Raw genomic sequence first — 25,628 nt, forward strand, 5'->3', positions numbered from 1 at the left:
TGGAATGCACAAAAGTGATTTGAGATGGTTCTATATCCAAGGCTACCCCCCCTGGTGTGTCCGGCTTCTCGGACAGGGGGTTCCTACACTTAGGGCAGATTCTGCATGTATAGGGGAACTCCTCGGAGTTGAACCGGAGAGAAACTTGGGATCATATGTGATGATCCTTGTTTCCACATGTACCTATGACCTAACCAAGCTCAAATGGAGGCATATGCCCACCGGGGGACCCCCGATGGGATGCAGTCAAAGGGGTAGATCATATGTGAGATCATATGTGATGATCCTAAATGTTTCCACATGTACCTATGACCTAACCAAGCTCAAACGGAGGCATATGCCCACCGGGGGACCCCCGATGGGATGCAGTCAAAGGGGTAGACCGCGCGGTCAACAGAACTAGGGTTTCATCGGAAATCGAGCATCGGATCAAGGGAATGGCCCCAAAACTTGTGTGTGTCCACATGGAATGCACAAAAGTGATTTGAGATGGTTCTATATCCAAGGCTACCCCCTGTGTGTGTCCGGCTTCTCGGACAGGGGGTTCCTACACTTGTGCAGATTCTCGCATGTATAGGGGAACTCCCTCGGAGTTGAACCGGAGAGAAACTTGGGATCATATGTGATGATCCTTGTTTCCACATGTACCTATGACCTAACCAAGCTCAAATGGAGGCATATGCCCACCGGGGACCCCGATGGGATGCGATCAAAGGGGTAGACCGCGCGGTCAACAGAACTAGGGTTTCGTCGGAAATCGAGCATCGGATCTAGGGAATGGCCCCAAAACTTGTGTGTGTCCACATGGAATGCACAAAAGTGATTTGAGATGGTTCTATATCCAAGGCTACCCCCCCAGGTGTGTCCGGCTTCTCGGACAGGGGGTTACTACACTTAGGCAGATTCTGCATGTATAGGGGGGAACTCCCTCGGAGTTGAACCGGAGAGAAACTTGGGATCATATGTGATGATCCTTGTTTCCACATGTACCTATGACCTAACCAAGCTCAAATGGAGGCATATGCCCACCGGGGGACCCCCGATGGGATGCAGTCAAAGGGGTAGACCGCGCGGTCAACAGAACTAGGGTTTCATCGGAAATCGAGCATCGGATCTATGGAATGGCCCCAAAACTTGTGTGTGTCCACATGGAATGCACAAAAGTGATTTGAGATGGTTCTATATCCAAGGCTACCCCCCCAGGTGTGTCCGGCTTCTCGGACAGGGGGTTCCTACACTTAGGCAGATTCTGCATGTATAGGGGGGAACTCCCTCGGAGTTGAACCAGAGAGAAACTTGAGATCATATGGGATGATCCTTGTTTTACCATGTACCTATGACCTAACCAAGCTCAAATGGAGGCATATGCCCACCGGGGGACCCCCGATGGGATGCAGTCAAAGGGGTAGACCGCGCGGTCAACAGAACTAGGGTTTCATCGGAAATCGAGCATCAGATCAAGGGAATGGCCCCAAAACTTGTGTGTGTCCACATGTAATGCACAAAAGTGATTTGAGATGGTTTTATATCCAAGGCTACCCCCCAGGTGTGTCCGGCTTCTCGGACAGGGGGTTCCTACACTTAGGCAGATTCTGCATGTATAGGGGGGAACTCCCTCGGAGTTGAACCGGAGAGAAACTTGGGATCATATGTGATGATCCTTGTTTCCAAATGTACCTATGACCTAACCAAGCTCAAATGGAGGCATATGCCCACCGGGGACCCCGATGGGATGCGATCAAAGGGGTAGACCGCGCGGTCAACGTAACTAGGGTTTCGTCGGAAATCGAGCATCGATGTAGGGAATGGCCCCAAAACTTGTGTGTGTCCACATGGAATGCACAAAAGTGATTTGAGATGGTTTTATATCCAAGGCAACCCCTGTGTGTGTCCGGCTTCTCGGACAGGGGGTTCCTACACTTAGGCAGATTCTCGCATGTATAGGGGGAACTCCCGGAGTTGAACCGGAGAGAAACTTGGGATCATATGTGATGATCCTTGTTTCCACATGTACCTATGACCTAACCAAGCTCAAATGGAGGCATATGCCCACCGGGGGACCCCCGATGGGATGCAGTCAAAGGGGTAGACCGCGCGGTCAACAGAACTAGGTTTCATCGGAAATCGAGCATCGGATCTAGGGAATGGCCCCAAAACTTGTGTGTGTCCACATGGAATGCACAAAAGTGATTTGAGATGGTTATATATCCAAGGCTACCCCCTGTGTGTGTCCGGCTTTCCTCGGACGGGGGTTCCTACACTTAGGCAGCATTCTCGCATGTATAGGGGGAACTCCCTCGGAGTTGAACCGGAGAGAAACTTGAGATCATATGGGATGATCCTTGTTTTACCATGTACCTATGACCTAACCAAGCTCAAATGGAGGCATATGCCCACCGGGGGACCCCCGATGGGATGCAGTCAAAGGGGTAGACCGCGCGGTCAACAGAACTAGGGTTTCATCGGAAATCGAGCATCAGATCAAGGGAATGGCCCCAAAACTTGTGTGTGTCCACATGGAATGCACAAAAGTGATTTGAGATGGTTTTATATCCAAGGCTACCCCCCAGGTGTGTCCGGCTTCTCGGACAGGGGGTTACTACACTTAGGCAGATTCTGCATGTATAGGGGGGAACTCCCTCGGAGTTGAACCGGAGAGAAACTTGGGATCATATGTGATGATCCTTGTTTCCACATGTACCTATGACCTAACCAAGCTCAAATGGAGGCATATGCCCACCGGGGACCCCCGATGGGATGCAGTCAAAGGGGTAGACCGCGCGGTCAACAGAACTAGGGTTTCATCGGAAATCGAGCATCGGATCAAGGGAATGGCCCCAAAACTTGTGTGTGTCCACATGGAATGCACAAAAGTGATTTGAGATGGTTCTATATCCAAGGCTACCCCCCAGGTGTGTCCGGCTTCTCGGACAGGGGGTTCCTACACTTAGGAATTCTCGCATGTATTGGGGGAACTCCCTGAGTTGAACCGGGAGAGAAACTTGGGATCATATGTGATGATCCTTGTTTCCACATGTACCTATGACCTAACCAAGCTCAAATGGAGGCATATGCCCACCGGGGGACCCACGATGGGATGCAGTCAAAGGGGTAGACCGCGCGGTCAACATAACTAGGTTTTCATCGAAATCGAGCATCGGATCAAGGGAATGGCCCCAAAACTTGTGTGTGTCCACATGGAATGCACAAAAGTGATTTGAGATGGTTCTATATCCAAGGCTACCCCCCCAGGTGTGTCCGGCTTCTCGGACAGGGGGTTCCTACACTTAGGCAGATTCTGCATGTATAGGGGGGAACTCCCTCGGAGTTGAACCGGAGAGAAACTTGGGATCATATGTGATGATCCTTGTTTCCACATGTACCTATGACCTAACCAAGCTCAAATGGAGGCATATGCCCACCGGGGGACCCCCGATGGGATGCAGTCAAAGGGGTAGATCATATGTGAGATCATATGTGATGATCCTAAATGTTTCCACATGTACCTATGACCTAACCAAGCTCAAATGGAGGCATATGCCCACCGGGGGACCCCCGATGGGATGCAGTCAAAGGGGTAGACCGCGCGGTCAACAGAACTAGGGTTTCATCGGAAATCGAGCATCGGATCAAGGGAATGGCCCCAAAACTTGTGTGTGTCCACATGGAATGCACAAAAGTGATTTGAGATGGTTCTATATCCAAGGCTACCCCCCCAGGTGTGTCCGGCTTCTCGGACAGGGGGTTCCTACACTTAGGCAGATTCTGCATGTATAGGGGGGAACTCCCTCGGAGTTGAACCGGAGAGAAACTTGGGATCATATGTGATGATCCTTGTTTCCACATGTACCTATGACCTAACCAAGCTCAAATGGAGGCATATGCCCACCGGGGGACCCCCGATGGGATGCAGTCAAAGGGGTAGACCGCGCGGTCAACAGAACTAGGGTTTCGTCGGAAATCGAGCATCGGATCTAGGGAATGGCCCCAAAACTTGTGTGTGTCCACATGGAATGCACAAAAGTGATTTGAGATGGTTTTATATCCAAGGCTACCCCCTGTGTGTGTCCGGCTTCTGACAGGGGGTTACTACACTTAGGCAGATTCCCGCATGTATAGGGGAACTCCCTGAGTTGAACCGGAGAGAAACTTGGGATCATATGTGATGATCCTTGTTTCCACATGTACCTATGACCTAACCAAGCTCAAATGGAGGCATATGCCCACCGGGGGACCCCCGATGGGATGCAGTCAAAGGGGTAGACCGCGCGGTCAACAGAACTAGGGTTTCATCGGAAATCGAGCATCGGATCTATGGAATGGCCCCAAAACTTGTGTGTGTCCACATGGAATGCACAAAAGTGATTTGAGATGGTTCTATATCCAAGGCTACCCCCCCAGGTGTGTCCGGCTTCTCGGACAGGGGGTTCCTACACTTAGGCAAATTCTGCATGTATAGGGGGGAACTCCCTCGGAGTTGAACCGGAGAGAAACTTGAGATCATATGGGATGATCCTTGTTTTACCATGTACCTATGACCTAACCAAGCTCAAATGGAGGCATATGCCCACCGGGGGACCCCCGATGGGATGCAGTCAAAGGGGTAGACCGCGCGGTCAACAGAACTAGGGTTTCATCGGAAATCGAGCATCAGATCAAGGGAATGGCCCCAAAACTTGTGTGTGTCCACATGGAATGCACAAAAGTGATTTGAGATGGTTTTATATCCAAGGCTACCCCCGTGTGTGTCCGGCTTCTCGGACAGGGGGTTACTACACTTAGGCAGATTCTGCATGTATAGGGGGGAACTCCCTCGGAGTTGAACCGGAGAGAAACTTGGGATCATATGTGATGATCCTTGTTTCCACATGTACCTATGACCTAACCAAGCTCAAATGGAGGCATATGCCCACCGGGGGACCCCCGATGGGATGCAGTCAAAGGGGTAGACCGCGCGGTCAACAGAACTAGGGTTTCGTCGGAAATCGAGCATCGGATCTAGGGAATGGCCCCAAAACTTGTGTGTGTCCACATGGAATGCACAAAAGTGATTTGAGATGGTTCTATATCCAAGGCTACCCCCCCAGGTGTGTCCGGCTTCTCGGACAGGGGGTTCCTACACTTAGGCAGATTCTGCATGTATATGGGGTTACTGGATCTGAGTTGAACCGGAGAGAAACTTGAGATCATATGGGATGATCCTTGTTTCCACATGTACCTATGACCTAACCAAGCTCAAGTGGAGGCATATGCCCACCGGGGGACCCCCGATGGGATGCAGTCAAAGGGGTAGATCTGCGGGGCTCCCAGATTAGGGTTTCTTCCACCGGTGGGAATATTGATGCGCCGATAGGGTAACTATTGATACTACATGTTCCGATGACCTAACACAACACAAGGGAAGAGAAAAGTCCATGGGTCAGCTATCATCGGAGGTCGGTCAAAGGGGTAGATCTGCGGGGCTCCCGGATTAGGGTTTCGTCTACCAGGGGGAATATTAAGTTAAGATATGGTAAAAATATTTATACGCATAGCTTGGGAATGTAGAAGATTAAAACAAATTTGCATGGAAATATATAATTTAATAAATATAATTGACATTAATAAAATTTAAATACAAAAAAATTGAAAAATAAAAAAAGGGGCTATGCCGAGGGCTGCCCTCGGCATATGCCTGGCCCTCGGCATAGGGACGGTCGGTCGGCCGGGTCAGTTATGTGATGGTCGAGCCAGACCAGCACCTAACCCTAACCACCACGCGCCCTCCCCCGAGCCCGAGCTCCCGCCTGCCCGCCGCGGCCTCCCGCCTGCCCGCCGCCGTCTGCGCCTCCCGAGCAGCCCGCCCGCCGTCGCTCGCGCCTCCCGAGCCGCTTCCCGCCGCCATCTCCTCACCGCGACGCCGCCTGCGCCTTACCCCACCCCGCCGCCCTCCCCGGCGCCTCCTCCCACTCGCGCCGCGGCCGCCTCCACCGCAACCGAGCTCCCCTCCACCTCACGCCGCCGCCAGCAGCCGCTCTCCTCCTCCTCACGCCCCCGCCCGCCGTCCCCTGGGCCGCCTCCCCCTCGCGCCCCCGCCCACCGAGCTCCCTGGCCGGCCTCCTCCTCGCGCCCCCGCCCACGGTAAGATTTCTTTTTTTATATTTGTGTATTGGTTTTAGTTGTTGAAATTGAAATGTGTAAGAAAATAGTAATTGAAATGTGTAATTGATTTGAAATAGAAAGAAAGAAATAGTAATTGAAATTGAAATTGAAATTGAAAGAAATAGAAATTGAAATTGAAATTGATTTGAAAATTGGAAAGAAATAGAAATGAAATGGAAATGTGTAATAGAAATAGAAATGAATTTGTTTAATAATGGAAATAGAAATGCAAATGTGAATTTGTTCTAATAATGTGAATTTGTAATAGGCCATGTGGTGACCGCCTCGTCATGAGCACCCCGGCGTGACGATCCCGGATCTTTGACGCGCTTCTCGACGTTCGCCGACATCGACACTCCGTTGTTGGACTACTTCCTCTTCAGCCGAGGGTGAGCTAAATTTCCAACTTCTTCTCCGCATTTTCTTATGTCACTAGATTCATTTTCCAAGTCCAGTTGCGTAACCTATGTGTCACTTCCCGTCCGCGAGCGTTACGCGGATAAATATGCATTAGTGGTCCGCATATTTTGAACCGTAACGCTTGCGGCATTTACGGGACAGTCGGCGGATGCGTAGTTGTCTACGTTTTCCATGTTCTACTCCGGTCCGAGTCAGGATTTCGGCGGCGCCTCCCCGTTGTTCTCCGGATGCACATCCTCTCGGCTTTTTGCCGAGACGTGTATCGGGAGAGCAGCGGGGAGGTGCTGCCGAAATTCTGACTTGGACCGGGGTAGAGCATGGAGAACGTAGCCAACTACGGATCCGGCGGCTGCTAGGAGCCCACCTAGTAGAGATGTAGGTTGATGCATGCGTTTCACCCGGTAAAATAAATAAAAATATGATGCATTTAATTTCCTATTTGATATAAATGCTATGTCTGTGGTTTGGCTCCCAATAAAGCAGAGGATGGCTGATAATGGATGGATGTACAATGAGCGTGTTAGTGCGACTGAGAAAACAGATGAGTGGACAAGGAAGACCCATTTTCTAGTGAATGAGTTAGCGCGTGGTACAAAGGGGCTGGTTCGGGCACTTTGCCCCTGTGTTCGCTGCGTGAAGCGTCAACGTCGTGGGAAGGATGAAATGTATAGACACCTTCTGCAATATGGGTATATGCATGGGTACGTCACGGAAATCGACTTTGATGAGCGCGAACGTGACAGAGGTGAGGTGATGCGGCAGCGGCTCAATGGCAATGCGTACGATGGAGTTAGAGACTTTCTAGATGATCTCGTCCATGCCGATGTCCCGGATTCGCCGCCAGAACCGGAGGCGCCGCCAGAACCGGAGGAACCAGAGCCAACCGCGAAGGCCTTCTATGATATGATTGCCGCGGCTAAGAGGCCTCTGTACGAGGGCGCCGCGATTTCTCAGCTCGATGCCATCTCCCAATGTCTAGCCGACAAGACCCGGTACAACACCACCCGTGAGGGCTTTGAAGCAAGTCTGAAAACAACGGGTAACATGTTGCCCAAAGATCATTGTCCGCCTCAAAGCTCGCACGCGACGAGGAGAATTATGAAGGACCTCAACATGGATTATCAAAGGATAGACTCGTTGTCCGAAAGGCTGCGTTCTATTTTGGAGACAGTATGCGGAGGACAAGTACTGTCCCATCTGTAAGCAGTCTAGGTATGAAGAGGTAACGGGAAAGGATGGTCAGGTGAGGCAGTCAAGCACCGCAAAGTCGATTCTTCGATATCTCCCATTCATAAAAAGAATCCAGCGGCTTTACATGCACGAGGAGACAGCCAAACAGATGACGTGGCACAAGTATGGGAAGAGATTCGTGGACGAAAACAAGAAGTTGAAGATGGGACATCCATCCGATGGTACGGCATGGAAGAACTTCGATACAAAACACCGCCTTAAGGCAGCCGAGGCTCGGAATGTCAGAATTGCGATAGCAACAGATGGCTTCAATCCATATGGTATGTCCAATGCCAATTACAGTTGCTGGCCCGTGTTTGTTATTCCGCTCAATCTCCCTCCCGGAGTCCTAATGACGAGGAAGACCATGTTTCTGTCGCTGATCATTCCAGGCCCTCATTCCCCGGGGAAGAATTTGAGTGTCTACATGCAGCCGATTGTGGAAGATTTGAACCACTCTTGGCACCACGGGACATTGACGTACGACCGAGCATCGAAGACAAACTTCTGCATGAGAGTTTGGTTGCAGTATACCATGCATGACATGCCCGGGTACGCCCTAACATGTGGATGGTGTACAGCTGGTAAGTGGCCATGCCCAGTGTGCAGGCATCGACTTGAGTTCCTTTGGCTACAGAAGGGTCGCAAGTATGTTGCGTTTGACACGAATCGACAGTTCCTCAAAAGGAGGCATCCGTTTAGAGAAGACAAAAAGAACTTCAAGAAGGGCAAAGTTGTGCATGAAAAAAAAGATGTGCCGAAGTTTGATGGTACACTTGTTGTAGCCGAGCTACGTGCTCTCGTGCCGGCAGCGACGCCAACTGGCCATCAATTTGAGGGATATGGTGTAACGCACAACTGGACTCACGAGGCGGCTTTAACGAAGCTCGAGTATTACAAGGACCTCGAACTTCCCCATAACATCGATGTGATGCACACTGTAAAGAATGTCGTGGAGTCCGTCTTTCACACATGCCTGAACATTCCCGGGAAGTCAAAGGATAATGTCAAGGCTAGAGTCGATATTGAGATCCTCTGTGATAGGGAAAAATTACACATGAAGCGTCCTATTGGCCGTCAAAAGAAATGGTTCAAGCCGCATGCCAACTTCTGCCTTGATTCCATCCAAAAGAAGGAGGCATTCGGGTGGCTCAAATACGTCGTGATGTTCCCGGATGGTTATTGCTCGAATATGAGTAAGGGAGTTAATCTTTCGACGGGAAAAGTCACCCGGCTCAAGAGTCACGACTATCATATATGGATTCAGCGGCTCATGCCGGTGATGCTTCGAGGGTATATCCCCGAGAAAGTCTGGCGAGTGCTTGCGCAGTTGAGCCATTTCTTCCGCACGCTCTGTGCTTAGGAGATAGGTGCCGAGGTTATTGCAAAGCTACAACATACAGTGCCGGAGTTGCTATGCAATTTGGAGATGATATTTCCGCCAGGCTTCTTTACTCCGATGGCACATCTCATTGTGCACCTCGCCAACGAGGCACTCTTGGGTGGTCCGGTGCAGTTTCGTTGGCAGTTCTGTATTGAGAGAGAGTTTAAGTATATTCGAAAGATAACTGGAAACAAGGCCAAGATTGAAGCATGCATAGCCGAGGCAATATGCCTTCGGGAGATGGCAGATGCCGCGACAACGTACTATCCCGATGATGTTCCCACTCAGCATAACCCGGTCACTCGTTACAATGTCGACGTGCCCGAGAATGACCCCAAGCTAAAACTATTCCAATTCCCCGGTGGCAAGGCTGGTAAAGGAACAAAATATAAATTGGAGAACGAAGAGAAGGATTGTATAATGCTATATGTGCTTATGAACATGGAGGAAGTGATCCCATTCGTAAGGTAAAATGGTGAACAAATTACTTTGCAGCTAGTAACCTCGTCTCGGTCTAATGCTTATTTTCTCCTTTCAGTAATTCACGGATGAAATGTGGCCGTATGATGAATTGCCCGAAACCTCGGAGATGGACACTCTCGAAAGACGGTGCTCCCGGAATTAATAAAAACTTTGTGACATGGTTCATGGAAAAAGTAATTTCTAACCTTTCCTCTTACATTGCAACACGTGACTTGTCCCTCTTATTACACGTAACTAATGCACACAACAAATTTGAAATGTTCTTGTAGGGCCGTGAGAGAAACGTTGATATGATAGATGAGTTGAAATGTGTTTCCCAAGGTTGTAGCCGTGAGGTGACCAAGTATGAGAAGTATGATGTGAATGGGTTTCGCTTCCACACAGAGACGCACCAGAAGGGCCGGGCGAATCCCAAAACGATAAATACTGGGGTCTTCACCAAAGGAGCCAACAACTTTGATTACTACGGAAGGTTACAAAGTGTATACGCGTTGACATTCAATCGTACGAACGTGCAACTCAATATCGTCGTGTTCAAGTGTCATTGGTTCGACCCAATAGGTGGACAGAGAAGTGATAAGTCCATTGGGTTAGTTGAAGTTAAGCCTTCAACCACCTATAGCGGAGCCGATGTCTTTATTGTGGCTCACCAAGCCAAGCAAGTTTATTATTTGCCCTACCCATGCCAGAAAGCGGAACTCAAGGGTTGGGAAGTCGTCTTCCAGGTATCGCCACATGGTAACCTACCGATTCCCTCTGAGGATGATTACAACAACATTGACCCCGTGACATACGAGAGGATTTTCTATCAAGAGGAACAGGACTTCGGGGAATATATTTTAGAACCGTTTGTTCAAGAAGACCTCGGGAACGATGCAGAAACTCGTGGTGAGTCAGTGGTGGATCTAAAGGACATATCTATGCTCGAGAAGTTACTTGAGGCGAATGACAATTATGATGAGCCTCCACCCGTCGACCCTTCAACTTTGTACTCACAAGATAGTGATAGTGATAGTGGGACAGAGAAAGAGAAAGAGAAAGAGAAAGAGATGGAGTATGAGAGTGAGCGTGAGAGCGATGATGGCTGGTGAGGGTCTTTTATTCTTAGTATTTATTTGTCAACATGCTTCTTAATTGCATTGTGCCTTTTATTCTTAGTATCTTCATTTTATTATGTCAACATGCTTCTTAATTGCATTGTGCCTTTTATTCTTAGTATCTTCATTTTATTATGTCAACATGCTTCTTAATTGCATTGTGCCTTTTATTCTTAGTATCTTCATATAATATGTCTTTGTGCTTAACTGTTTTATTCTTCTCAATGCGGTGATCGGACAATATGAGCAGCGGCAAGGCAGACTCCGAGAGCTTGCTTAAGACGCTGGCGCAGGTGAAGAGGAATATTCCTAGACCCACTAGACGGAGTGATCGAGCCCCGGTGCAAAATCCGCGTTACGCCGATGGTACCGATGGAGGACGAGGACGAGGAGGACGAGGTGGAGGTCGAGGACGAGGACGAGGAGGACGAGGTGGAGGACGAGGTGGCGGCGGGGTACACATGGACTTTGACGAGCCACCCTCCGCTTCTGGTGACGTGGCTCCTGAGTTGTACCTAGAGGGTCCGTCTAGTGGGGAGGTGGAGATGGAGACGGAGTCTACACACGAGTCGGACTCTAGGGCTGAGTTGGAGGTGATGGAGGATGGGGGTGCGCCGAAGCCCTTGAAGCTTCGTGGAGAAGCTAGAGTCCCCGATGCGAGGAAGGAGCCGAAGACCCATGATGACAAGGCCCTTATCATTCCTTCGAGCGATGAGTAAGTGTACTACTTCAGAAATTTCGAACATGTATTTTCATCTTGGGCATAATAAACAATTTGGCATGTGTACTAATGTGTGATTTATTTGCAGCAACTGGACATGGGATGCTGATACGTCTCCGACGTATCGATAATTTCTTATGTTCCATGCCACATTATTGATGTTATCTACATGTTTTATGCACACTTTATGTCATATTCGTGCATTTTCTGGAACTAACCTATTAACAAGATGCCGAAGTGCCAGTTGCTGTTTTCTGCTGTTTTTGGTTTCAGAAATCCTAGTAAGGAAATATTCTCGGAATTGGACGAAATCAAAGCCCAGGGGCCTATTTTCTCACGAAGCTTCCAGAAGTCCGAAGGAGAGACGAAGAGGGGCCACGGAGGGGCCACACTATAGGGCGGCGCGGCCCCCCCCTTGGCCGCGCCGGCCTGTAGTGTGGGGCCCCCGTGCCGCCTCTTGACCTGCCCTTCCGCCTATAAAAAGTCTCCGTGACGAAACCCCCAGTACCGAGAGCCACGATACGGAAAACCTTCCCGAGAGACGCCGCCGCCGCCGATCCCATCTCGGGATCCAGGAGATCGCCTCCGGCACCCTGCCGGAGAGGGGAATCATCTCCCGGAGGACTCTACGCCGCCATGGTCGCCTCCGGTGTGATGTGTGAGTAGTCTACCCCTGGACTATGGGTCCATAGCAGTAGCTAGATGGTTGTCTTCTACCCATTGTGCTATCATTGTCGGATCTTGTGAGCTGCCTAACATGATCAAGATCATCTATCTGTAATTCTATATGTTGCGTTTGTTGGGATCCGATGAATAGAGAATACTTGTTATGTTGATTATCAAAGTTATGCTTATGTGTTGTTTATGATCTTGCATGCTCTCCGTTACTAGTAGATGCTCGGCCAAGTAGATGCTTGTAACTCCAAGAGGGAGTACTTATGCTCGATAGTGGGTTCATGCTCGCATTGACACCGGGACAAAGGATGTAAAAGTTCTAAGGTTGTGTTGTGTTGTTGCCACTAGGGATAAAACATTAGTGCTATGTTCAAGGATGTAGTCACTAGTTACATTACGCACCATACTTAATGCAATTGTCTGTTGTTTGCAACTTAATACTGGAGGGGGTTCGGATGATAACCTGAAGGTGGACTTTTTAGGCATAGATGCAGTTGGATGACGGTCTATGTACTTTGTCATAATGCCCAATTAAATCTCACTATACTCATCATGATATGTATGTGCATGGTCATGCTCTCTTTATTTGTCAATTGCCCAACTGTAATTTGTTCACCCAACATGCTGTTCGTCTTATGGGAGAGACACCTCTAGTGAACTGTGGACCCCGGTCCAATTCTCTTTCTTGAAATACAATCTACTGCAATACTTGCTCTCGTTTTCTGCAAACAATCATCTTCCACACAATACGGTTAACTCTTTGTTACAGCAAGCCGGTGAGATTGACAACCTCACTGTTTCGTTGGGGCAAAGTACTTTGGTTGTGTTGTGCAGGTTCCACGTTGGCACCGGAATCCCTGGTGTTGCGCCGCACTACATCCCGCCGCCATCAACCTTCAACGTGCTTCTTGGCTCCTCCTGGTTCGATAAACCTTGGTTTCTTTACTGAGGGAAAACTTGCTGCTGTGCGCATCATACCTTCCTCTTGGGGTTGCCCAACGAACGTGTGAAATACACGCCATCAAGCTCTTTTTCTGGCGCCGCTGCCGGGGAGATCAAGACACGCTGCAAGGGGAGTCTCCACTTCTCAATCTCTTTACTTTGTTTTTGTCTTGCTTAGTTTTATTTACTACTTTGTTTGCTGCACTAAATCAAAATACAAAAAAATTAGTTGCTAGTTTTACTTTATTTGCTATCTTGTTTGCTATATCAAAAATACAAAAAAATTAGTTTACTTGCATTTACTTTATCTAGTTTGTTTTATTTACTGTTGCTAAAATGGCCAACGCTGAAAACACTAAGTTGTGTGACTTCACAACCACAAATAATAATGATTTCTTATGCACACCTATTGCTCCACCTGCTACTACAGCAGAATTCTTTGAAATTAAACCTGCTTATCTTGAATCTTGTTATGCGAGAGCAATTTTCTGGTGTTAGTTCTGATGATGCTGCTGCCCATCTTAATAATTTTGTTGAATTATGTGAAATGCAAAAGCATAAGGATGTAGATGGTGACATTATAAAATTAAAATTGTTCCCTTTCTCATTAAGAGGAAGAGCTAAAGATTGGTTGCTATCTCTGCCTAAGAATAGTATTGATTCATGGACTAAATGCAAGGATGCTTTTATTGGTAGATATTATCCCCCTGCTAAAATTATATCTTTGAGGAGTAGCATAATGAATTTTAAACAATTAGATACTGAACATGTTGCTCAAGCTTGGGAAAGAATGAAATCTTTGGTTAAAAATTGTCCAACCCATGGACTGACTACTTGGATGATCATCCAAACCTTCTATGCAGGACTAAATTTTTCTTCACGGAATTTATTGGATTCAGCTGCTGGAGGTACCTTTATGTCCATCACTCTTGGTGAAGCAACAAAGCTTCTTGATAATATGATGATCAACTACTCTGAATGGCACACGGAAAGAGCTCCACAAGGTAAGAAGGTAAATTCTGTCGAAGAAACCTCTTCCTTGAGTGATAAGATTGATGCTATTATGTCTATGCTTGTGAATGATAGGACTAATATTGATCCTAATAATGTTCCATTAGCTTCATTGGTTGCACAAGAAGAACATGTTGATGTAAACTTCATTAAAAATAATAATTTCAACAACAATGCTTACCAGAACAATTCTAGTAACAACTATAGACCATATCCTTATAATAATGGCAACGGCTATGGTAATTCTTATGGGAATTCTTACAACAATAATAGGAGTTCACCCCCTGGACTTGAAGCCATGCTTAAAGAATTTATTAGTACACAAACTGCTTTTAACAAATCTGTTGAAGAAAAGCTTGGGAAAATTGATATACTTGCTTCTAAAGTCGATAGCCTTGCTGCTGATATTGATCTTTTGAAATCAAAAGTTTTGCCTAATGAGAATCATCATAATAAAATTACTACTACAGCAAATGCCATTCAAGTTAGAATTAATGAGAATATAAGATTAATGGCTGAACTGCGTGCTAGGTGGGATAGAGAAGAAAATGAAAAACTAGCTAAAGAAAAGAATATAGCTAAAGTTTGGACTATTACCACCACTAGTAATGCTAATGCTACACATGTTGCTGCACCTCCTACTCATACTAATAAAAGAATTGGTGTTAGCAATGTTTCCACTTCTAATGCAAAGCGCGAAAAACTGCCTGAAACTGCTAAAACTGAAATCGTCGTGATAAAGTCGCTGAATTTTTTTCCAACATTGGGGATGATGATCCCATTGCTTTAGATTATAATGGTTTGAATTTTGATGATTTCCACATCTCTGAAGTTATAAAGTTCTTGCAAAAACTTGCTAAAAGTCCTAATGCTAGTGCTATAAATTTAGCTTTTACACATCATATTACAAATGCTCTTATAAAAGCTAGAGAAGAGAAACTAGAGCGCGAAGCCTCTATTCCTAAAAAGCTAGAGGATGGTTGGGAGCCCATCATTAAGATGAAGGTTAAAGATTTTGATTGTAATGCTTTATGTGATCTTGGTGCAAGTATCTCTGTTATGCCTAAGAAAATTTATAATATGCTTGACTTGCCACCGCTGAAAAATTGTTATTTGGATGTTAATCTTGCTGATCATTCTACAAAGAAACCTTTGGGTAAAGTTGATAATGTTCGCATTACCGTTAACAATAACCTTGTTCCCGTTGATTTTGTTGTCTTGGATATTGAATGCAATGCATCTTGTCCCATTATATTGGGAAGACCTTTTCTTCGAACTGTTGGTGCTATTATTGATATGAAGGAAGGTAATATAAAATATCAATTTCCTCTCAAGAAAGGTATGGAACACTTCCCTAGAAAGAGAATGAAGGTACCTTTTGATTCTATTATGAGAACAAATTATGATGTTGACACTTCGTCTCTTGATAATACTTGATACACACTTTCTGCGCCTAGCTGAAAGGCGTTAAAGAAAAGCGCTTATGGGAGACAACCCATGTTTTTACCTACAGTACTTTGTTTTTATTTTGTGTCTTGGAAGTTGTTTACTACTGTAGCAACCTCTCCTTATCTTAGTTTTGTGTTTTGTTGTGCCAAGTTAAGCCGTTGATAGAAAAGTAAGTACTAGATTTGGATTACTGCACAGTTCCAGATTTCTTTGCTGTCACGAATCTGGGTCCACCTCCCTGTAGGTAACTCAGAAAATTAAGCCAATTTACGTGCATGATCCTCAGATATTTACGCAACTTTCATTCAATTTGAGCATTTTCATTTGAGCAAGTCTGGTGCCATTTTAAAATTCGTCAATACGAACTGTTCTGTTTTGACAGATTCTGCCTTTTATTTCGCATTGCCTCTTTCGCTATGTTGGATGAATTTCTTTGATCCACTAATGTCCAGTAGCATTATGCAATGTCCAGAAGTGTTAAGAATGATTGTGTCACCTCTGAATATGTCAATTTATATTGTGCACTAACCCTCTAATGAGTTGTTTCGAGTTTGGTGTGGAGGAAGTTTTCAAGGATCAAGAGAGGAGTATGATGCAACATGATCAAGGAGAGTGAAAGCTCTAAGCTTGGGGATGCACCCGGTGGTTACCCCTGCATATATCAAGAAGACTCAAGCGTCTAAGCTTGGGGATGCCCAAGGCATCCCCTTCTTCATCGACAACATTATCAGGTTCCTCCCCTGAAACTATATTTTTATTCCATCACATCTTATGTGCTTTTTCTTGGAGCGTCGGTTTGTTTTTGTTTTTTGTTTTGTTTGAATAAAATGGATCCTAGCATTCACTTTATGGGAGAGAGACACGCTCCGCTATAGCATATGGACAAGTATGTCCTTGGTTTCTACTCATAGTATTCATGGCGAAGTTTCTCCTTCGTTAAATTGTTATATGGTTGGAATTGGAAAATGATACATGTAGTAATTGCTATAAATGTCTTGGGTAATGTGATACTTGGCAATTGTTGTGCTCATGATTAAGCTCTTGCATCATATGCTTTGCACCCATTAATGAAGAAATACATAGAGCATGCTAAAATTTGGTTTGCATATTTGGTTTCTCTAAGGTCTAGATAATTTCTAGTATTGAGTTTGAACAACAAGGAAGACGGTGTAGAGTCTTATAATGTTTTCAATATGTCTTTTATGTGAGTTTTGCTGCACCGGTTCATCCTTGTGTTTGTTTCAAATAAGCCTTGCTAGCCTAAACCTTGTATCGAGAGGGAATACTTCTCATGCATCCAAAATACTTGAGCCAACCACTATGCCATTTGTGTCCACCATACCTACCTATACTACATGGTATTTTCCGCCATTCCAAAGTAAATTGCTTGAGTGCTACCTTTAAAATTCCATCATTCACCTTTGCAATATATAGCTCATGGGACAAATAGCTTAAAAACTATTGTGGTATTGAATATGTAATTATGCACTTTATCTCTTATTAAGTTGCTTGTTGTGCGATAACCATGTTCACTGGGGACGCCATCAACTTTTCGTTGTTGAATTTCATGTGATTTGCTATGCATGTTCGTCTTGTCTGAAGTAAGAGAGATCTACCACCATAGGGTTAAGCATGCATATGTTAGAGAAGAACATTGGGCCGCTAACTAAAGCCATGTTCCATGGTGGAAGTTTCAGTTTTGGACAACAATCCTCAAATCTCAAATGAGAAAATTATTAATTGTTGTTATATGCTTATGCATAAAAGAGGAGTCCATTATCTGTTGTCTATGTTGTCCCGGTATGGATGTCTAAGTTGAAGAATAATCAATAGCGAGAAATCCAATGCGAGCTTTCTCCTTAGACCTTTGTACAGGCGGCATAGAGGTACCCCTTTGTGACACTTGGTAAAAACAATGCATTGTGATGATCCGGTAGTCCAAGCTAATTAGGACAAGGTGCGGGCACTATTAGTACACTATGCATGAGGCTTGCAACTTATAAGATATAATTTACATGATGCATATGCTTTATTACTACCGTTGACAAAATTGTTTCATGTTTTCAAAATCAAAGCTCTAGCACAAATATAGCAATCGATGCTTTTCCTCTATGGAGGACCATTCTTTTACTTTCAATGTTGAGTCAGTTCACCTATTTCTCTCCACCTCAAGAAGCAAACACTTGTGTGAACTGTGCATTGATTCCTACATACTTGCTTATTGCACTTATTATATTACTCTATGTTGACAATATCCATGAGATATACATGTTACAAGTTGAAAGCAACCGCTGAAACTTAATCTTCTTTTGTGTTGCTTCAATGCCTTTACTTTGAATTATTGCTTTATGAGTTAACTCTTATGCAAGACTTATTGATGCTTGTCTTGAAGTGCTATTCATGAAAAGTCTTTGCTTTATGATTCACTTGTTTACTCATGTCATATACATTGTTTTGATCGCTGCATTCACTACATATGCTTTACAAATAGTATGATCAAGATTATGATGGCATGTCACTCCAGAAATTATCCGTGTTATCGTTTTACCTGCTCGGGACGAGCAGAACTAAGCTTGGGGATGCTGATACGTCTCCGACGTATCGATAATTTCTTATGTTCCATGCCACATTATTGATGTTATCTACATGTTTTATGCACACTTTATGTCATATTCGTGCATTTTCTCGGAACTAACCTATTAACAAGATGCCGAAGTGCCGATTCTGTTTTTACGTTGTTTTTGGTTTCAGAAATCCTAGTAAGGAAATATTCTCGGAATTGGACGAAATCAAAGCCCAGGGGCCTATTTTCTCACGAAGCTTCCGTAAGTCCGAAGGAGAGACGAAGAGGGGCCACGGAGGGGCCACACTATAGGGCGGCGCGGCCCCCCCCCTTGGCCGCACCGGCCTGTAGTGTGGGGCCCCCGTGCCGACTCTTGACCTGCCCTTCCGCCTATAAAAAGTCTCCGTGACGAAACCCCCAGTCCCGAGAGCCACGATACGGAAAACCTTCCAGAGTCGCCGCCGCCGATCCCATCTCGGGGATCCAGAGATCGCCTCCGGCACCCTGCCGGAGAGGGGAATCATCTCCCGGAGGACTCTACGCCGCCATGGTCGCCTCCGGTGTGATGTGTGAGTAGTCTACCCCTGGACTATGGGTCCATAGCAGTAGCTAGATGGTTGTCTTCTCCCCATTGTGCTATCATTGTCGGATCTTGTGAGCTGCCTAACATGATCAAGATCATCTATCTGTAATTCTATATGTTGCGTTTGTTGGGATCCGATGAATAGAGAATACTTGTTATGTTGATTATCAAAGTTATGCTTATGTGTTGTTTATGATCTTGCATGCTCTCCGTTACTAGTAGATGCTCTGGCCAAGTAGATGCTTGTAACTCCAAGAGGGAGTACTTATGCTCGATAGTGGGTTCATGCCTGCATTGACACAGGGACAAGTGAGAAAGTTCTAAGGTTGTGTTGTGCTGTTGCCACTAGGTATAAAACATTACAGCTATGTTAAAGGATGTAGTAACTAGTAACATTACGCACCATACTTAATGCAATTGTCTGTTGTTTGCAACTTAATACCGGAGGGGTTCGGATGATAACTTTGAAGGTGGACTTTTTAGGCATAGATGCAGTTGGATGACGGTCTATGTACTTTGTCGTAATGCCCAATTAAATCTCACTATACTCATCATGATATGTATGTGCATGGTCATGCTCTCTTTATTTGTCAATTGCCCAACTGTAATTTGTTCACCCAACATGCTGTTCGTCTTATGGGAGAGACACCTCTAGTGAACTGTGGACCCCGGTCCAATTCTCTTTACTGAAATACAATCTACTGCAATACTTGTTCTACTGTTTTCTGCAAACAATCATCTTCCACACAATACGGTTTAACTCTTTGTTACAGCAAGCCGGTGAGATTGACAACCTCACTGTTTCGTTGGGGCAAAGTACTTTGGTTGTGTTGTGCAGGTTCCACGTTGGCGCCGGAATCCCTGGTGTTGCGCCGCACTACATCCCGCCGCCATCAACCTTCAACGTGCTTCTTGGCTCCTCCTGGTTCGATAAACCTTGGTTTCTTTCTGAGGGAAAACTTGCTGCTGTGCGCATCATACCTTCCTCTTGGGGTTGCCCAACGAACGTGTGAAATACACGCCATCAGATGCCAAGCCCCCCCGCATGCCTAACAGCTTGCTTGGGGCTCTGATTAAGAAGTTCTGGCCCGGCAGATACACTCCCCTTAGCACGGTCCCCGGTGGCCCGACGAAGCTAGCCACTACTTGGGCGGACTATGAGGATGCCCCTGCCGTAGGCTTCGCGACAGCTGCTGAGGCTGTGACCACCAAGTTCTGGGTAAGGCATATATTTCTCGAGCACCGTTCATAGTTGATGACCCTAATGTGCTAACTCATGACTTTCACAACTGATTTATGCATGATTGAAGTGCTTCTATCGTGTGGACCCGGAGCATGACACGCAGGCGCGTCTCACTTTGCGTGGCGCTTGCGAGAGGTTGACACCGCAGCAGTGGTACAACCAAAAGTTCACCAGCGCTAGTGCCTTCTGGGCTAACAAGGGTAAGAGGGTCAAGAAGGAGTACTATGTTGGTAACGAGCCTACGGAGGAATGGGCAATGACCATTGAGGAGTACATGTCGGTGAGTAAAATGTCAATGAGATTCTACATTGCTGCTAAGTTTTCATTGAATTATCTTGAGCTGAGTATTGCGTTTTCAGGTTTGTCCGGAGTGGGCCGAGCAGCATAGGGAGGCATGGGAGGAGCTGATTAGGGCGAGGTGGCTCAGGCAGGACGAGGAGTTTGCAGCCGTGTCGAGGCGTAACATGGAGAACCGAGGCACCGGTGGCACACACTGCGCGGGAAACCGCGACTACACCCGCTTCAAGGGGAAAAAGGTATGTATATACATGGAACGACCTTCATTCATTTCCCGCCATGTCTCATTTGTGGTACGCTTAACTTTTCTTTTCGCGATGCAGGTGGCCGAGGCACCACAGGGGTGGTGCTTCATGATGCCCGGATATATGACATGATGCGGACGAAGCAGAAGCCCAATCCCGCATTGCCTCAGCCACAGTACTACGGCAATGCCAAGGCCGCCAAGGAGGACTACTGCGACATGGTCAAGTCTCGTCACCCCGAGGTGGATGACCCCTTGACCATTCCGGTCGACGAGGAGTCGTTGGTCCTGTCGGGGCACGGGCGTCCGCATGGCCGTTTCCCTTGGATGAATAAGGCGGTCAAGCCTACCCACTCCACGAGCTACACGCGCCTCAAGCATACCCTCACCGCCGACAGCCCCCAGCCTCGTCCACGGCCTGCTCGTCCACCCGCCTACGATGTAAGTTTCCTCATTTTCATCCTCTTTCCGGTTTTCCTTCCTACATGGCTAAGTGTTTACGAGATTCATTGTTTCTGAAATTGTAGCCTGACTTCGAGGCGGCCTTCGAAGCCTGCAATGAAGCGTATCAGCAGGCCGCTGCCCAGTGGAATAGGCAGAATACGGCCTATATGACGTATATATCAGTAAGTCTGAATCTTCCTTCTCGCGCAAGTAGATGACAAGTCTCAGTTTGATGCTTTATTTCTGCAAAGCCTAACTTGTAACCTATCTTGCAGGAAATGATGATCTCTATGTCTACTGGTACACCGCCACCGGCTCGAGTTACCGTGGCGGGGGACATGCCTATCATGCCATCGAGGGCAGCTTTCGCTGCGACTTACTACAGATCCACACCGGAGGTAAGTTCTTTGCCAAACCGGTAGTTACCACTTTCCTTTGCCTCGCAAGTTGCTAACATGTAGGGAACACGTAGGGAACGGGATGGTCCGGGAACCAGGCATCGCCGGGTGGGCGCGAGGTCACACCGGTTCATGAAGGTGGTCGGTCTCCTGGGCGTTCTGCTGGTGTCTCTCCGTTGACTACTCCTGGGACTACTCCCGGTGCCTCTCCGTCGACTTCTCCTGGGCGTGCTACCGGTCCTTCTCCAGGTGGTTCTTCTGCAGCTTCTACCGGAGCGAAACCCCGGGCTGCTCGTTTCGCCAACGATGTGGGCGGACACACCCCGCCCGGGTCCTTCCTCCGCTAGTCAGCACCGGGCTTCTTGCTTGCCATCATTTGCTAGCTACTACTATGTATTGGATGACATGGCACTCTCCTCTTGTATGCTACTACATTCACCATGTATGCTACTATGTGGATTTCATGCTATTTATGTGAATTATGGTGATTTTGGATGAATTATGGTACATTTGGTTGATTTTGGATGAATTTGGTCGATTATATGATATTTATGTGAATTTGGTCGAATTTGGTCGATTATATGAACTGGAACTGGATTGCATTGCAACTGGAACTGGAACTGGAAAACAGAAAAAAAATGGCAGGCTCCTATGCCGAGGGTAATGCCGTCGGCATTGACCCTGACATAGGGCCATATGGTCAGGTCTATGCCGAGGGGGTTGCCCTCGGCGTAGCCCGACGCGCCAGGTGCTGCCGCGTGTCCACGGTGGCGCTGCATGGGGCATGCATACGCCGAGGGGGTTGCCCTCGGCATAGCCTCTGGCTAGGGTGCGCCTCCGTGCGCCACGTCGCCTCTCCCGTCTCTCTACGCCGAGGGGTTGGGCCGTCGGTGTCTCTGGCCGCTCCGTTAACGTCGACGGCGCGCCGCCACGCTACGCCGACGGCGTCAACGCCGAGGGGCTTCTTCACCGTCGGCATAAAGCCAGGACGCCGAGGGTTAGCTCTACGCCGACGGCCCACCTACCTATGCCGAGGGACCCAGACGCCGAGGCGACACGCCGAGGGCTGCCGTCGGCGTAGCCTACGCCGAGGGCAAGGCGTGGCTACGCCGAGGGCAGCCGGCCGTCGGCGTAGAGTAACATTTCTGTAGTGGCACTTCTCTGGCGACTTCGCCGCTGCCGCCGGCCGCTTTAAAATTATACTCTTCACTTGTTTTCGAATCTAGGTGTAGAACATCACCGGCATGAACTCCAGGTACAGATCTTGCTATGGGAGGCAGGGCTTATGGAGTGATGGGGGTAACCTCGTTTGATTCGGACCCGGGAAACTTAGCCGTGGTAACGGAGCGAGAGAAGAGAGATCAGAAGTAGGGCCGTGATTGAGGAGATCTGCAGAAAGGGGAAATCTCGGCGAGAGCGAGGAGGCGAGGGGCACTGCAGTTTTGGTTCTTCCGTGGCAACTGGCAAGCGATTTTCTTTTTCTTTTGGATTGGGCCACGACCAGGAAGTGTGAATCTTGCCAGAACCATTATTGCTTAGTAAGGATTTTTCTTTTGCATAAGCTGGGATCGACTCTGCTGGGATATGCAATTTTTCATGGAAAAAAGAACCATTAGTAAAGAAAATAAGGTTTCTTGTTCGTCCGTTTTTTCTTGCCCCTATTTTTCTATCATAATTACAGGACATTGCCACCGCTTAGTAAAAAACCGTTCGTTACCTTTCTCCTGTCCCGCACGCGAACAAGAATTCGTAAAGAACTCGATTCCTATGCAAACCAGAGTTCCTACCAAATCAATCCAAACTTCTTGTTGCCACCTCCTCGCTAGAATCTGTCCATATATAGTATCTCTCCCCTGCACACGATTACCACAGAAATCATAGAAAATTTTCCGCCAAATTAATAGCATTATTTTCCGGAGTTCGCTAGCCATGGAAGCTCAATCGAGCTATTCGTCGAGATCCCGATTTTGTATCTTCTACCACTCCATACTCCCAGACCTTCCGGCGACGCGGACGGATTTCTCCGGAACCTGCAGCTCCTCAGCGCCGTCGTCGAGAACCACGCCAGGACATGACAAGCACCGAGTCCGTCCCGTGACTTTTGCCGCGAGCACACCTTTCACTCATCCGCCGCGAGGGCAGACTCGACTCCTACGGCGAGGCCCACGTCGCAGTGCAGGGGTCCTAGAGCTTCCGTTCGGCGGACGAACTCGTCGAACCTTGGGGCTCGACCTCCTCCCCAGCGGCAGCGTCGCATGGGGTTTCAAAGTTCGTTGGAGTTCTCGTGTTTGTCGTTCGTCGACTGACCGTCGAGTTGTCGCACGCGCTGATGACACTGCTGTGCACTTCTCTGGCGACTTCGCCGCTGCCGCCGGCCGCTTTAAAATTATACTCTTCACTTGTTTTCGAATCTAGGTGTAGAACATCACCGGCATGAACTCCAGGTACAGATCTTGCTATGGGAGGCAGGGCTTATGGAGTGATGGGGGTAACCTCGTTTGATTCGGACCCGGGAAACTTAGCCGTGGTAACGGAGCGAGAGAAGAGAGATCAGAAGTAGGGCCGTGATTGAGGAGATCTGCAGAAAGGGGAAATCTCGGCGAGAGCGAGGAGGCGAGGGGCACTGCAGTTTTGGTTCTTCCGTGGCAACTGGCAAGCCATTTTCTTTTTCTTTTGGATTGGGCCACGACCAGGAAGTGTGAATCTTGCCAGAACCATTATTGCTTAGTAAGGATTTTTCTTTTGCATAAGCTGGGATCGACTCTGCTGGGATATGCAATTTTTCATGGAAAAAAGAACCATTAGACTGCTTAGCAAGTCGCCTTTCAACGCAAGACGGTATCAACGCTTAAACACAGCGAGCCATAAGCCCATAAGGTACGTTCAATATCTGTTTTCGACATCCTTATGAACCCTTCCATCCAAGTAAGTAAAAAATGTGTATTTTAAGTATGTTGTATGAATTATTATTATGCGTATGTGAATATTTGTGTTGTATCGTTCTGTAGTTACAGGAAATCACTAAAAAAAAATTCAAAAAAAAAAATTTACTGACCCGTGAATCCAAGTATTTCGATTGGAGAGTTCATTAAAGTGTAAGTACAAACTAAAGAGCCTTTTTTAGAAAAAGCTATTGAAATTAACACATTGATAGTTTATTTTTAAGCTTATGTTGGAATTGATCTGCACATACGATGTCGAAGATATAATGGGGAAAATGGTGAATTGAGGCTAGGTTCACGTGCATATCGATCGACTTTCGGCAAAATTTGGGTGACGCCAAAGCTTTTCATTAAATGATTAATATTTTTAACCCGTTGCAACGCACGGGCATGTTTCCTATATATATATATATATATATATATATATATATATATATATATATATATGTCTGCTATTGTCGAACCGGTTCGAGAATAACTATTCTCGAACCCTTTCTGAACTTCCGCGTGTTTCACAAGTGAACTTCTCAACGGAATACCAGAATTGCATATTCGTGCAGACAATATTTTCATGTTGATTTTCAAACCGCTTATCGGAATGATGCATATAATATATCGTTGGATTCGTATAGTAATTTCGTATCTTTATCTTGTTCATTGTTTTTCGAAATTCTCTATTGTTTAAAAATAATTTTGAATATACAAAACAATATTTTCGCGGATTTCAGCAATTCCGTGCAGTTTTTGAGGTCTAATTTCCAAAAGGTTCATCGGATTGATGCATATGATATGCCATTGGAAAGCTATTGACTAGGCGCAACTTTTTCATATAGATCGTTTTCTCCAATTCTTTATAGTTTAAGAGCAGATTTGAAAAACAAACATGATTCTACTTTCCGGAACACTAGAATTACATATTTATGCGGACAGTAATTTTAATTTAATCTTTGAATCGCTTATCGGAATGATTCATGTAATATACCGTTGGATTCGTACAGTAATTTATCATCTTTTTCGTGTTCATTGTTTTTCCAAATTTTCTATTGTTTAAAAATAATTTTGAATATACAAAACAGTATTTTCGCGGATTTCACTAATTCCGTGCAGTTTTTCAGGTCTAATTTCTAAACGGTTCATCGGATTGATGCATATGATATGCCATTGGAAAGCTGTTGACTAGGCGCAACTTTTTCATATAGATCATTTTCCCCAATTATTTACAGTTAAAGAGCAGATTTGAAAAAACATAATTCTACTTTCCGGAACATTAGAATTAAATGTTTATGCGGACAGTATTTTTAATTTAATCTTTGAATCGCTTATCTGAATGATGCATATAATATACTATTGGATTCGTATTG

The 25,628-nt window shown here is 46.4% G+C and overlaps 1 protein-coding gene across 1 annotated transcript; it reads left to right on the plus strand.

The window, feature by feature from the left end:
• The first annotated feature begins 19,734 nt into the window (after window positions 1-19,734).
• On the plus strand, window positions 19,735-20,616 carry LOC139839129 (uncharacterized). The gene is made up of 3 exons (XM_071829174.1): window positions 19,735-19,918; window positions 20,010-20,222; window positions 20,302-20,616. The coding sequence occupies exons 1-3, from the start codon at window positions 19,745-19,747 to the stop codon at window positions 20,614-20,616; spliced, it is 702 nt and encodes a 233-aa protein (XP_071685275.1). The 5' UTR covers window positions 19,735-19,744.
• Window positions 20,617-25,628: the final 5,012 nt, after the last annotated feature.

The sequence above is a fragment of the Lolium perenne genome, chromosome 4, assembly GCF_019359855.2.
Source record: "Lolium perenne isolate Kyuss_39 chromosome 4, Kyuss_2.0, whole genome shotgun sequence".
Classification (NCBI taxonomy): Eukaryota; Viridiplantae; Streptophyta; class Magnoliopsida; order Poales; family Poaceae; genus Lolium; species Lolium perenne.